Here is a 13,646-nt window from a genome sequence, read left to right on the forward strand (position 1 = left end):
CCATGGCTCACATGTGAAGGTCAGAGGACAGCTTGCGGAAGCCGGTGCTCTCCTACTGCATGGATCCTAGGGATGGAACTCAGGTTTTCAGGCTTGATGGCAGTCACTTTTACTCACTGAGGCACCTCACTGCCCATCGTCTAGGATACTTTGCAGCTATGATTTGCCCAGAGCTATCAACCTGCCCTCTTTGCAGCCACTTGCAATAGAGGCACTGCGGCCTCTCCTTTCCTGACTCCCATGCCTATCTCCTTTCCAGCTCTGATTTCCATGTGGCTCAAGGGCTGGCTTCACTCTGTCTGTTGTGTGCTCATTTGAACCCTGTGTGTCCTCACATTCGGTTCACGCGTGGCTTCCCAGCATGGAGAGATGGGCTGAGAGTTCTTAGTTCACACCTTGATGCTGAGTACAGTGGGCAAATATAAAGAGCCCATAGAGAGTCTTGGCACAGGAAGACTCAAAACCCAGTCTTTAACCCTAAAAAACCCAAAAAACCAAAACTGTACAAAGAACAGGAAGAGAAATTTTGTGTGTATTTGATACAAAGACATCTCAGCTTAGCCCCAACCCTGATACCTGCACCCCTGGGACCAGCCTGAGGTAGGCAAGTGTAGAGAAAGCTTAGCAACCTGAGATTCCATTGAACTTTACACAGACAGACAGACAAACAGACACACACACACACACACATGCTCATGCACACAATGAATACACCACAACATGTATGCACCATAATGCACCATACAGATGTACTCATATACACATGCACACACAGATGCACACACATATGCAGCACACACATGCCACATACATGCACACACGCATGCATACATACATTCACCCTTTTCTAACGATTCTCTCAGAAACTATGACCCTTACTTGTACTGAGTTGCACACACACATCCTCTATAAACAAAGTAACTTGATCACTCAACTTATATATAGTTCCTTAGAAACTCTTGGTAACTCCCCTTTTGCAGTAAAAAAAATCCTGAAATATATGTTCAATCAGGGGCACTGATCCAGTCTGAACCGTTTCAGGTGTGTTCAGAGCAGACAAACACATCCTGAAATGTATCTTGAACTAGGTGCACTGATCCAGCTTGAACTGTTTTCAGGTGTGTCCTTTGAGTGAATTTTAGGGGAAACCCTCTATTTACTGCCTGTTGTATATGCATGATTTGCCATGAATATAATTATAATCAGATGTACCACAGGAAAGGCACATAAAGTCTCACATAATCCAAACCTGCCATTTAAAGCAAAACCATCCATACTCCACCCACGAACCAAGACTTTCTCCTTCTGAACCCTCAAAAGAAAGGCCAAGATGTAACAGGAGTAACTGTTACCCTGAGGTTCCCTTGAACCGGTCTGCACTTTTGCTTCTGAATAAAATCTTTTGTTGCTCTGCCACCTACAGAGCTTAGAAACACACAGCCTGACAGAGACTCCAGTAAAAAGTTCACCGCAAACCCCGCCAACTCTGCACTCACAATCGCCCTGACATTTTCAGAACCTGATCTCATCTGCTTCTGTGACTGGTTCAAGCCGGCATCTAGATGACCACATGTGTCTTACTCTTTCTGTGTCTGCCATTGCCCCACAGTCTGATCTTCAAAGATCAGAGAGCGCTTGAGGTGCCACATGCTCTGCTTGCGTGTGTGTGGTTCGGGAGACAGTTCCTGGTTCATTCCATGACCCCAGCATCTGACATGGCTCTGGCATGGGATACTGAATTCTTAGCTTTTGAAGGAGAAGTATTTTGTTTTTCTGTGGTGACTGACAGGGAGGATCCAATGTCTTTCCATGGAACTGTAGCATAATAGGACAAATCCATAGGTGCTACTCAGTTCCTGGGGTCAGAGATATCCTCTCCCATTCTATCCCAAAACTCCTTTGCAGGTGAGAACACAGAACTGAAGTGAATGCATTGGTGTGGGCTCCTAACCTGGGACCCATCCCCAAGGGAACATAGTGAGCTTCCTCTCTGACCCCTGGATGGACATACTTGTCTTTCTACAAAGACTGATTCCTTGGGGGTGGGAATACTGTTGACTGGATAAATGTGTGTGTAGTAATGGCTTATTTGTTCCCACTCATGTCCCACCTCTCCATGAATACCCCCCCACTTATCAGAAAAATCATACAAAACCAAATACAGCTGGAAGTGACAAGTGCACTCTGATAAGCCCTTTCTAAGTGACTCACCACTATCGATGGCCAGGAACAGGGCAGTGTACACACTGTTGTGGACAAATGGGGACTCCCGGTCCAACACAGCTGTGGTGTCAACAGTTCCATTGATGGGGTTAATATTCAGCCAGCCTGCTGGGTCCTTGTAAACAGAGTACCTGAGGGGAAAAAACACCAAACATCAGGTTGCATTCCAACTAGAGTCAAGAAGTAAGTACTGAGCATAGGGCCCTGGACCCTTGGCTCAGTGCCAGGTCATGCTTAATCCAGCCCCCAAATCTTTCAGTTCCAGATGCTCATTTGTTAAGCCATTTTGAGCATGCTCCGTGCTGCCCAGGTGACAGGCATGCCTCCTTTCCTGCTAGTGACAACCACAGAGGAGGAGGGGGCTCTCCGGATCCGCCTGGCTTTCACAGAGGCCAAGGTCACAGCCGTTGTCAGGCGCAGCCCAGACTCGTGCTGGCACACCTTGGTGCATTCCTCCTGCAGGGTGGGTGGAGGCTGTGCTGTGTTGAAGGGATAGATAGGACAGATGGATGCTGGGAGTAGTCACTGCCTCTGAGTGAAGGTAACCCCAGTGACCTCATGTTGCCACACTTGACAAGGTAGGAATGGGTGGTGGTGTCAGAGAAGGCGAGGATGTGGGAATGCGGAGGACAGGTAGAGGAGGGGACGCTTGGGTCAGAGGCATCATCAGGTTGTCATTTCTAGGAGGACCGGAACATGTTTACTGGCAGCCACAGGTCCTGCTCCTGGGACTGCTGCAGAGTCAGGGGAGCTACAGATGGGCACCCAAGGGTGGGGGCACAGCTCTCTTGGTAACATGATTTTATCTTGATCACTAGAACCCTTGGAAAAAATATAAGCTAGAGTGGTGACATGTGTTTTTAATCCCAGCTCTAGGGAGACAGAGACAGGAGGAGCCTTGGGACTCAAAAGCCAGCCAGCCTAGCCTAATCTGTGAGACCCTGGACAGTGGGACACACTGTCTTAAGAAAGCAGGCAGGCAGCATCTGAAGAAAGGCACCCAAGGTCGATCTCTGGTCTTATATCTCTGGTGACAGCGTCAGGGTGTGGCATCCACTTAATAGTAACTGTATTTATTTACAACAGCAGCCTCCCGCGTCATGCCAAGACCTTACATGGTGTGGCATGATGGGGAAGTCCTGTGTATATGTCAATAAAGCACTGTTGGCCAATAGGGAAGCAAGATAGGGGGGACTAGGAGTCGAGGAGTACTCTGGGAAGGAGAAACACAGGGAGTCACGATGTAGCCCGCCAGAGAAGTAAGATGTCTGGAACTTTTCTCCGGTAAGAGAAATACTTAGATGGGTTAAATAGTCAGAGCTAGCCAGTAAGAAACAAGCAAAGGCCAACAGCTTCATAATTAATACAGCCTCCTACGTGTTTATTTGGGACTGATGCGGCTCTGGAACCAGGCTTTCGGGAAGGCTTCTCTCTACAGTGGCACACTGACATGGTGTCTTCTTGCAGGCTCAGTGCTATTATTGCTCCCTTCACAGATGAGGAAACCGAGGTTGGTCTAAAGGTCCCGTGAGTATGTCAAGGCCAGCAGGGCACGGCTCTCTGCTGTTTCAGTGCGCTGGCTTCTAGACTGTGGGTCTGCCAATAGTTCATTAGGACAAGAAGTCACTGTGCATCTTTGCATGCGATGCTCTGTGACTATCCAACACTGCACAGCTCTGGGAACTATGCTTCCACAGTTTTGGCCATGCTGGGATGGATGGAAAGGCTGTTCCCAGCCAATGCAGTTCCCACACACCCTCATGGCCTCAAAGATCATCCCAGAATGCCTTAGCACAAAGAGACTCACTACAGAGAACACACACCAGCCTTTTACTCAATAGTAAGTCACACGGGTGCCTGTCAAACATCTACCGTTTTTTCAAGATCCACTCCCACAGCTCCTCTCAGCCACCCTGTATGATATCTTGGTGGCACAGGTCTTATCACCCGACACAAGTCCTTGCTGGCTGCAGTCTAATGTGGGCTGTGTAGATTGGTTACCCTGGCCGTTGCCTAAGCTCTCTGGTGTGAGGATGAGGTTAACGTTCACTAGACAAAGCACGGAATCCATATATTAGCCCAGTTCTGGGCTGCACTTGCTGAGTGACACACTTCTGCCTCCGTGATTCACAACAACCCAAACGAAACTGCATCACTTTATTTTGGAGTTATAGCGACTTGATAAAAGTAGCCCAGCTAAGACACAGTGGAGGCTAAATCAATGCGGGCACACTGGATTCCAGGGCTGGCTTTTACTCAGCGTGCTGTCTGGTCCTCGAGCTAAGGCTAGGTACTGTTCCTAGAACCAAGCGGAGAACAGTCAGATAGAACCTGGAGAGTTATGTATGGTGGGCAAGCACTCTCCCATTGAACTTCATCTCAGTCCTCGGTGTTTGGAACAGGGTAGACCGTGCTGGCCTCAAACTCATATTTTCCTGTCTTGACTTGCCAAGTGCTGGGTTTGGAGGTGTGCACTACCAAGCACACCTTCAACACCCTGGATGCATTTTTTTTCTGTCAGCGGGAATACTTGTGCAGAGGGAAAATACAAAGAGAGGTTGACAGTTGCTTCTCATTTTACAGGTGGCAGGTTCACGGTGGATCCAGGAGTGACTTGTGTTTCAACAGACTTAAAATAATGAGTATTTTAAATGGACCATATTTTATCCCCACACCACACAACTCTGTTTTTAACATAAATAAAAACCGAATTAAGCAATCCAGCTTTTCAGGCTGGCATGCCAGCAGCGCTGTTTGTTTCTTTCTGTATCATTTACCTTTTGTCTTTCTCGAAGCTATGATTCGGTAGCGAATTCAAGGTTGCCTTGCTGTTTTGTGTTCAAAGACGTAAAATTGAGATGGGTGCATGGAATCACAATCTCAGAAGCCCCACTGCCATAGAGATTCCAGTGTTAGTAGACTGAGATGCCTTGGGTCTAAGGAAAGCCGGGTTTCTGTGGCTTTGAAAGATTATGCTGTCGTATTTTTGTCTCTTGAAAAGTAGACTGGCTGAGGGCGGGTGTGGCGGCACACTCCTTTAATCCTAGCACTGGGGAGGAAGAGGTAGGTGAGTTCCTGTGACTCTGAGGTCAGCTTGCTTTACATAGGGAGTTCCAAACTAGTTAGTGCTTTGTAATGAGACCTTGTCTCAAAAAGAGAAGTAACGAGATAGGGGCCAGGGAGATGGCTTAGCAGTTAAGAGCACCTATTATTCTTGCAGGGGACCCAAGTTCGTTTCCCAGTGCCCACATCAGCCAGCTCACAACTGCCAGCCAGTAGAACTCTAGTGCCTCTGGCCTCTGTAGGCATCTGCACTCATGTGTGCACGCACACACACACACACACACACACTCACACACACACACACTCATACAATTAAATGTGATAACAATAAATATTAAAAGAAGTACCTAGGTAGGGGCTGGAGATGGTTCAGGTGGTAAAGCACTTGCTGCACAAGTGTGAGGACCTGAGTTCGGGTCCCCCTGACACACTAAAAGCTGGGTGTGGTGGTGTGTGTCTCTAAGTCCAACATGGCAGGTGGGGAAATGGAGGAAGGACAATCCCTGGGGCTGTCTATCCAGCCCATCTAACAGGATTGGAGAGCCACAGGCTCAGCAGGAGATCCTGTCTTAGAGAAATAAAGTGAAGAGAAGTAAAAGGAAGACACTTGATGTCAACTTTTGCTATCTGCATACATGTGTACATACGTTTATGGGCACACTTACACACACACACAGACAGAGAGAGACAGAGAGATACAGAGACAGAGAGATGATAGAACAACAGCCAGCTGTCCATATTTATATACCTGTGTTTCTTGGGACCATTTGTTTCATTTTATTTATCTATTTTATTTGATGCCTGTTCCATGACACCTTTGAGGGGTTGCCCCTGTATCCCAAGTGCCTTTGCTGCCCTGCCTGCTACTTTTGGTCAGAACACACCCAATGGACATAGAGGCCAAGGGCTACTCCATTGCTAATGCTGCCAAGTCCTGTACTTGTGCCAGATCATACTGCCCACATGATCCACACTGACAGCTGGGAGTGGCAGGCACTTCCTCCATGACCCACAGGGGACCTCAGCTCAAGGCCACCTGCCAGCAGGTTCTTTCACGTCATGGCTTTTGAGTACTTTTGTTAAATCAGCCCTTTTGAGCCAACTGGCCAGACACACTATGTAAATTTCTGACATTTTCAAAGCTGTCCTTTTAATAAACCTTTCAGTATGAAAATACCAGCCTGCAAAATGTTTTCTGTGCTTCTGGACCCGAAAAACGCATATGCCTTATTAAATTGAAATTTCCGGGCAATTTATCTGTAATGTGAACTTTGCTTGTTACAGGGGAAAAAAAGAATCAAATTAGGAACAGGGCTCATTTCAGTATGTAATGTAGCCTCTCGGACATGCTTTGAGTTCTTGCCAAGCCCTGGCCTTGTGTGGGTGTTGGCATTGGAAGGCACAGCCAGGATCAGGGGCCAGCTCCTGGTGCAGGCAGTGTGGAGAGCAGAGGGTGGGTGAATTGACAATTACAGCAAAGAGGACAACACAGGAAAATCAGAGGAAAGACAAGGAGTTAGGCTACATGGCTACCAAGAGAACCCTGAGCGCAGACCCACATATGATGGCTCCTCTTGACTTAATCTGACAGGGTTTGGAATCACTGTGGAGACACATGTGGGTCTAACTATGAGGGTGTTTCCAGAATAGGGGCACTGAGGAGGGAAGACCAGCCCTGGTGATTATGAATGGCACCATCTAGTGGGCTGGGATCCTGGATTCAATAAGAAAGAGGAGAGCTGGGTGCTAGCATTCACCTCTGCTTCTTGACTGGACACATAATGTGAGCAACTGCCTCGCACTCCTGCCACCACGATGTGATGAACCACTCTTAAACCTCGAGCCCACATACACCCTTCCTTCCTTAAGTTGCTTTTGTTACAGATATTTTGCTACAGCAAAAATGAGAAAAGTAACTAATACACACTCCAATAAGGAAACAGAATATTAATTATTACGCAAATGGTTATTTGATTACACCCACAGCAAAGGCCATGAGAATAATTTCCCTAACAACAAGCCACAGTGATGGATGTTTTCTGTTCTCAGTATTTGCTTCCTGCCAAACCTGTAAGTGGGAGCACACATCCATAACATCCCCACCCCCACCCCAGACGGTGCCTCCAATGGACCATTCCATCATGTTGCAGAAGAAGAAACAAAGATTCAGAGTGGACTAGGGCTTGTCTAAGTCCTGCAGCTTTTGGATAGCAGAACTGTGGTTCCAACCTGACTTTCTGTCTCCCAATCTCAGACCTGCTTTTGTTTGTCTAGAGCAGGTCACATGGGCTGGGTATTTTATGCCATTGGCTCCCCAGTTGTGACATGCACAGGGTTTCTAGAGTTACTCTATATATGGTCCATCCATCCACCCACCCACCTACCCATCCATCCATCCATCCATCCATCCATCCATCCATCCATCCATCCATCATCTATCTTTTGTTTTGTTTTGCTTTGTTTTTGAGACAGAGTCCTATACTCTAGCCCAGATTGCCTGGAGCTAACTACTTAGCTAAATCTAGTCTCAAATTAGTGGCCACCCTCCATCATCCTGCTGGGATTGTAGGCGTGGGTTAATTTACCAGCAGATTCCCCTCTCTGAAGGCTAGGATGTAATGATAACACTAAACCCAAGATAAATGATAAATGGGTGTTTATTGGGGAACAATTACACAGAAAAACACAAAGAACCGTGGGAGAGTTTCTCTGCGCTTCTTACAAGATATGCTGACCCACCAGAAAGGGACCTCGCAGGTGAGATATGCCTTAGGCTTCTCTCTTTCCATTTGCCTGAAGCCACACCCAAAGGGGTGTGACCACTGTTAGAGGTTCACAGACCAGATGTCCACACCTCTCCCTCTCTCTCTTATCCCCCTTCTTTTCCTCTGTATTTGTGTGTGTTGTATTTCATGCTGCTGGACACATCTTAGGCTAAAGAACACAGATATGAACGAGTCCCATGGGACGGTTCTGCATTTGAATATTCTATTTGCAGGGCGTGAGTGAAATTCCTTGCTGTGTCTAGAATTATCTTGAAAACCCTAAACCTTGTGAGCCTTGGCCTCTTCTTGGTTAGCAGAGTTGTCAAGGAATCTCTGAGGGACTGAAACAGTTCAAAGAATACAGACCGACTCCAACACAGTGTCCATCTCAGCCAGACACAGGCATCCAGCACCTGGGCAGAAGTTCAGAGCGATGTCAGGAAGGTTCGAGAATCATAAGGAAACCTAGAACAAGTAACTGTGTGACAGGGGAAATCAACAAAGGGAGGAAGGTGAGAGAGGAGCTTGTGGGTAGTTCAGAGGAGGCAGCGAATAGCAGAAGGTCAGGGAGGCCTTGGAAGGTGGACACAGCCCCTGTGGTTTGGGAAGATAGATACTTCACTGGTGTACAGCTTTGTGTGTGTGAAGTGTGGTGTGTGTTGGCTTAGAATGCCACTGGGAACACAATAGTAAAAGCAACAGTCCTCCATCCATCAGTGTTCACAATGAGAGAAGAGCCTGAGGTTGGACTAAAAATAACTTTAAAAAAAAGAATAAACCCAAACTTATCTCATTTTTTTCTCTCTGAAATCTTCATTAATGTTTTTCCTCTTTAATTCAGTTGTTTTTTTCCAAGATAGGACTTCTTTGTGTAAAAGCCCCAGCTGCACCTCCCCTCCGCTACCTCCAGGCTGGCTTTTGGCTCTTGTTGGGAGTTGTCCCTTTTTCCTGGCTGTCCTCTTTGGATGGGGGCTATTGGTGACTTTTGAATTTGTAACTTGGGCCAGAGGAGCCAGGCAAAGTGGGAAGGCAGGACTTTGCAGTCTTCTGGCCTCTGTATCTGTACACACACACACACACACACTTTAGTATACTAGAGTGGTCTATTTCCCAGTGTTTCAGAGGGACAAAGTCCTCTGTCCACAGAACATGGCCGAGGTGAGTCCTCTCCAAACAGGTCCAATATGCACTGCTTGCAGGTCATGTTCATCCCTAGTTCACTGATGCTAATGGCCTGGTTCCTCAGGGAGTCTCTCTGTTCCTCAGGGAGTCTCTCAAAGCAATAAGTTCCCTGGGAGAGGAGATGATGGGTCAGAAGCCAGCATGGATGTTGGTCTGTATTTGTTTTGAGATCTTTATGGGTTGACTAGTAGACATCCATGTCTTTGTGCCAATACCTGATTCTCAGAACCCATCAGACACCGAGCTGAGCAGAGGCTTAGCACCTTCCAGAAGGCACTAAGGAGCTCACCTTCTGCTGGGCATCTTGGAAGACAGACACTGAACCTGCCCTGTTCTCTGAAGGTCAGTGGACACAGTTTGGCAGGCTGCCTAGAGGAGGTTGGGAGCATCAGGATGTGTGGCTGAGGTGGCATTCTCCTAACACAATGGGGTCTCAGCAGTCATCAGCAGATGCTGTGCTCCTGGGGGTAGGGGGAGGCTGGTTACAGGGACTGAGGCAGGGACATGGCAGGGCTCTGGAGAGCCAAGGGTGACTGGGCTTCAGTGTTGAAGACTCAGGAGGAACACATAGCTGAGGTCCATGTGAAGGCTCCAAGGTTTTCCCCTGAAATGCACAGCAGCTGCACCCTCATCCCAACTCATCCAGTACCTCCAACAGCCTTCTACTGGGGGGGGTGGCATTTGCTGGGGGCAAGGCAGGGAGATCAGTCTTGACCACATATACTTAACCTTTGCCAACAGTCCTAACCGCCTGTGTTCTAGATTCATTTCTGTCACTGTGATAAAACAACTAGACCTACAGCAACTTAGGGTAAGAGGGACTTATTTGGCTTGCAGTTACAGTACATCACTGCAGGGAACTCACAGTTGCAGGAGTTTGAGATAGCTGGTCACATGATTATCTACAGTCAAGAGCAGAGGGAAACTAAGGTACCCATGCCACCTGCTTGCTGCTCTGCTAAGCAAGTTTTCTTCAGTCATACAGTTCAGGACCCAGCCTAGGGAATGGTTCCACCCAAATTCAGGGCATAACTTCCCATCTCAATAAATAGTCAAGGCACTTCCCACAGACATGCCCCCTGGTCAACCTGGTGTAGAAAATCTTTCAACTGGCACTCCCTTCTCAGTGATTCTAGGTTGTAGCAAGCTGACATTTAAAAGCAACATCACAGCTTGATATTGCAGCCTGTCCAGAAGATGCTGGACTCCTGAGGGAGGCTGGGACTCCTGCTCCTCACACAGGCTCCCACAAGCCAAGGCTGGGTCCTTATGAGACCTTGACCAGTGATTGGTGAATCTGTGAATGGGCAAGTGAATCGGTGAAAAGTCACGTGTGAAAAGGTTCTAGGACTGGCCCATGAACCAGTGGGAAACTGTGGCTGCATGGTGGACCCCTGGTTACTTCCCACCATTGATTCATCCTGTTTCCCACTCAAAGCCTGCCATTCTCTTCTGCTATTCATATTATCTGTCATATCCACTAGGGAGTCCCTGTCCCACTCCTTTCCTGGGCTGTCTTGTTATAACTCTCAGGTCCCATTCAAATGTCACCTCCCAACCAGTCCCACGAGTGCCACTGAGATTGAGTCTCCTGTGAACCATCCCACTGAGTTCAGAGGAGACTGAGGTGGCTGGAAGCTGTGACCACACTGGCCCTGTGGCTAGCCATTCATTCACATTTTCATTGCAATGTCCTCTAAAATGCAAACACCAAGTAAGGACACTGCCTCTGCCATATTCTTGGCCATCCTCAGGACCTGTTATGGCAAGTATTTGTTAGAGCCCTAACCTTGACTGTCTCAGTTTACACAAGGAGCCGTGTTTACCATCGACACCATGTAGCATCTGCTATACATATCGGGGCACTTAGGTATCCCATGAGCCTCTGGGAACATCTGTGTAAGAGAATTTGGCTAATTTTTATGTCTTTCTGTCTGGAGTCTAGAATAGGCGAATGTATCCTTGCTGACTCAATCAACTTCCCCTAGACTGACAAGAAACCCAGAAGGAACCCAGGTGGTTCTTTGGATCTTTTTGGTTTTCTGAAGAGGTTATCATGGATTAGAGAGACAGCTCAGCAATTAAGATTGCACACTGTTTTCAGACAGGACCCAGTCAAGTTTTCAGTACCCATGTGAAGGGAGCTTATGACAGTGTGTAACTCTAGCTCCCAGAGCTCTGACATCCTTTTCTGGCATTCACTCATGTGCACATACCCACCCACAGACACACACACACACACACACACACACACACACACACACACACACACAGACACACACAGATATGCACAGACACACACACACACCATCAAAAGGAATACATATAACTTTAAAAAGAGGATACTGTTGTATGCTTTTTTTTTTGGTCATGAACTTTTCATCTAATTGTAGTTAACATCTCAGGAGATATCAGAAGGAGGCTTCTCAGGTTTAACAGCTACTAAAAGCAACTTTCTAGTGGGAAGTAAGTGAAAATCCTCCAAACTGTACATTCTTTGATATAGAAACACTTCCTCTAATAGTTTAGCCCAGCGGGGAGTTTCTACACATGAGGAGTGCTGGATTAAAGCTGGGTGGGACCACTCCTTCTCTGTAGCACCTTTCAGAGACTCAGACTATGCAGGCTCATATTGTGACCGTCTGAGAGAAGGTCTAAGACTAAAACGCCACTCACACATGTAGTGTTAACAATGTCTTCACCATCCCTACCTATCAGAGTAAAGTTACTCACAAACTAAGTGACTATTATAAAAAATGTCTAGTTATCCAGACAATGGGGTATAGTGCGGACATCATACCACAACAGGTGTGGCCAGACGACTCGATCTGAAATGGTGGTGGTGGGTTAGGAAATCTAACTATAGTAGATTGGTGTATGCACAGTGCTGACATGTGACACACTAGCATCCCTTACCCCCATCTTTGCAAATATCAGGTCTGCTTACTGTTGGGGCTATTTCCCCCATTGAAGCTTTCCCTCTTTGAGAGAGGCAGGGGCTCATGGGACTTCTGAGGTTCAGGAAGCTCAGAGGTCACAAGATTCATGAGCTGCCTCCCACTGGTGACAAGCCAGGATGTGTCACTGAGGGAAGGTCAGAGGTTCCGGCACCCACCTCTACCCATTCAGCTACCAAAACCTTAACCTCAGAATGTATTTGGAGATGGGCTTCTAGAGAGGCAGTAAACTAAGTGAGGTCAGTGTGAGCCTCTGAGCTTGTCAGGGCCCATAAAGATGGCTCCGCTCCATCTTGACTAAAGGTCAGAGAGTTCAACACCGTCCTTATACCTATAAGTGTATAACTTGGCTGCTGTAGGATGTTTCAGCCTTGGTAGCTGATGCCTTTATCTAGATAACAACAGACTTGGGTTCAGGTGTGTTTACTCTTGACCCTGAAGGGCCAGATGGCAGGTGTGGTTACCAAATACCTAGAGGATTAAGGGAAGTAAGTCCCCACTTTTGGTTAGGTAATTAAGAATGCTGAAGAATAAACTAAGGATGTTCAGTATGGACTGAATGTCCCTCCTGACATCTATCCTGTGTGTCTTTTCCTTTAATGTCCTTAGCTAGCCTTTCTTTACCCACACTCCCCCTCTCAGGGATGAACCATGGGCAAGTCAGCTGGCTCTGACTGCAGCCCCCAAAAGATAGCTTCCCACATGAGCTAACAGGATTAGTGCCCTGATAGGAAGAGATACCACAGAGCTCTTTTTGTCACCTGTCTTCTGTGCCTCACCGATGCATATGTCACCTGGGCACAGTGAGGAGTAGCTGTGAGCACATAGGGAAAGAGCCCTCAGTGGGAAAGAATGGGCTGCAGTCTTCATCTTGAACTTCCAGCTTCAAGAGCATGTGAAAATCATTTCCTTAGTATAAACCGTCCATTCTATATGGTATTTTGTTATGCTGGTCTGACCTAGACTCTATAAACAGTAAGTCCCATGTGACAATGCCACATTTCGTATTTAAAAGAAAACAAGGGCTAAGGAGATGGCTTAGAGGGTAAAGACACTTGCGGGTAAGCCTGATGTCTTGAGTTTATTTTCTGAAACTTTCATGGTGGAAGGAGAGAACTGGACCTCAAAAGTTGTCCTTTGACCTCTGCATGAGTACTGTGGCATCCACACATGTAACACACATACGCGCACGCGCGCGCACTCACACACACACACACACACACACACACACACACACACACACTGGTTTAGTGAGCCACCTGCTTCTGGGCACAGGCTGTGGGCTGGCCAATGGCAGCCAGTGCCTCTCCTCAGGCTTCCATGTGGGAACGTCTAGGCTGTGCTGTAAAACTCAGAGCAACACAGAGAGTGCAGCCCACTGCCCAGTGCCATGCTCCATCCTCCCATGGACCCTCATACCTTGACTTTTGTCACTTACATGGTGTTGCATAACCAA

At 47.4% G+C, this 13,646-nt stretch overlaps 1 protein-coding gene across 1 annotated transcript in view; it reads right to left on the reverse strand.

Annotated features, from left to right (window-relative positions):
* The window catches only part of Cdh13 (cadherin 13), a 973,690-nt gene that overhangs the window by 31,752 nt on the left and 928,292 nt on the right, over positions 1 to 13,646 (reverse strand). The window contains exon 11 of the mRNA XM_005073074.4: positions 2,212 to 2,354. Within this exon, the coding sequence (XP_005073131.1) occupies positions 2,212 to 2,354 (143 nt within the window). The remainder of the gene's footprint in view (positions 1 to 2,211; positions 2,355 to 13,646) is intronic.

The sequence above is a fragment of the Mesocricetus auratus genome, unplaced genomic scaffold, assembly GCF_017639785.1.
Source record: "Mesocricetus auratus isolate SY011 unplaced genomic scaffold, BCM_Maur_2.0 Super-Scaffold_6723, whole genome shotgun sequence".
In the NCBI taxonomy this organism is placed as follows: Eukaryota; Metazoa; Chordata; class Mammalia; order Rodentia; family Cricetidae; genus Mesocricetus; species Mesocricetus auratus.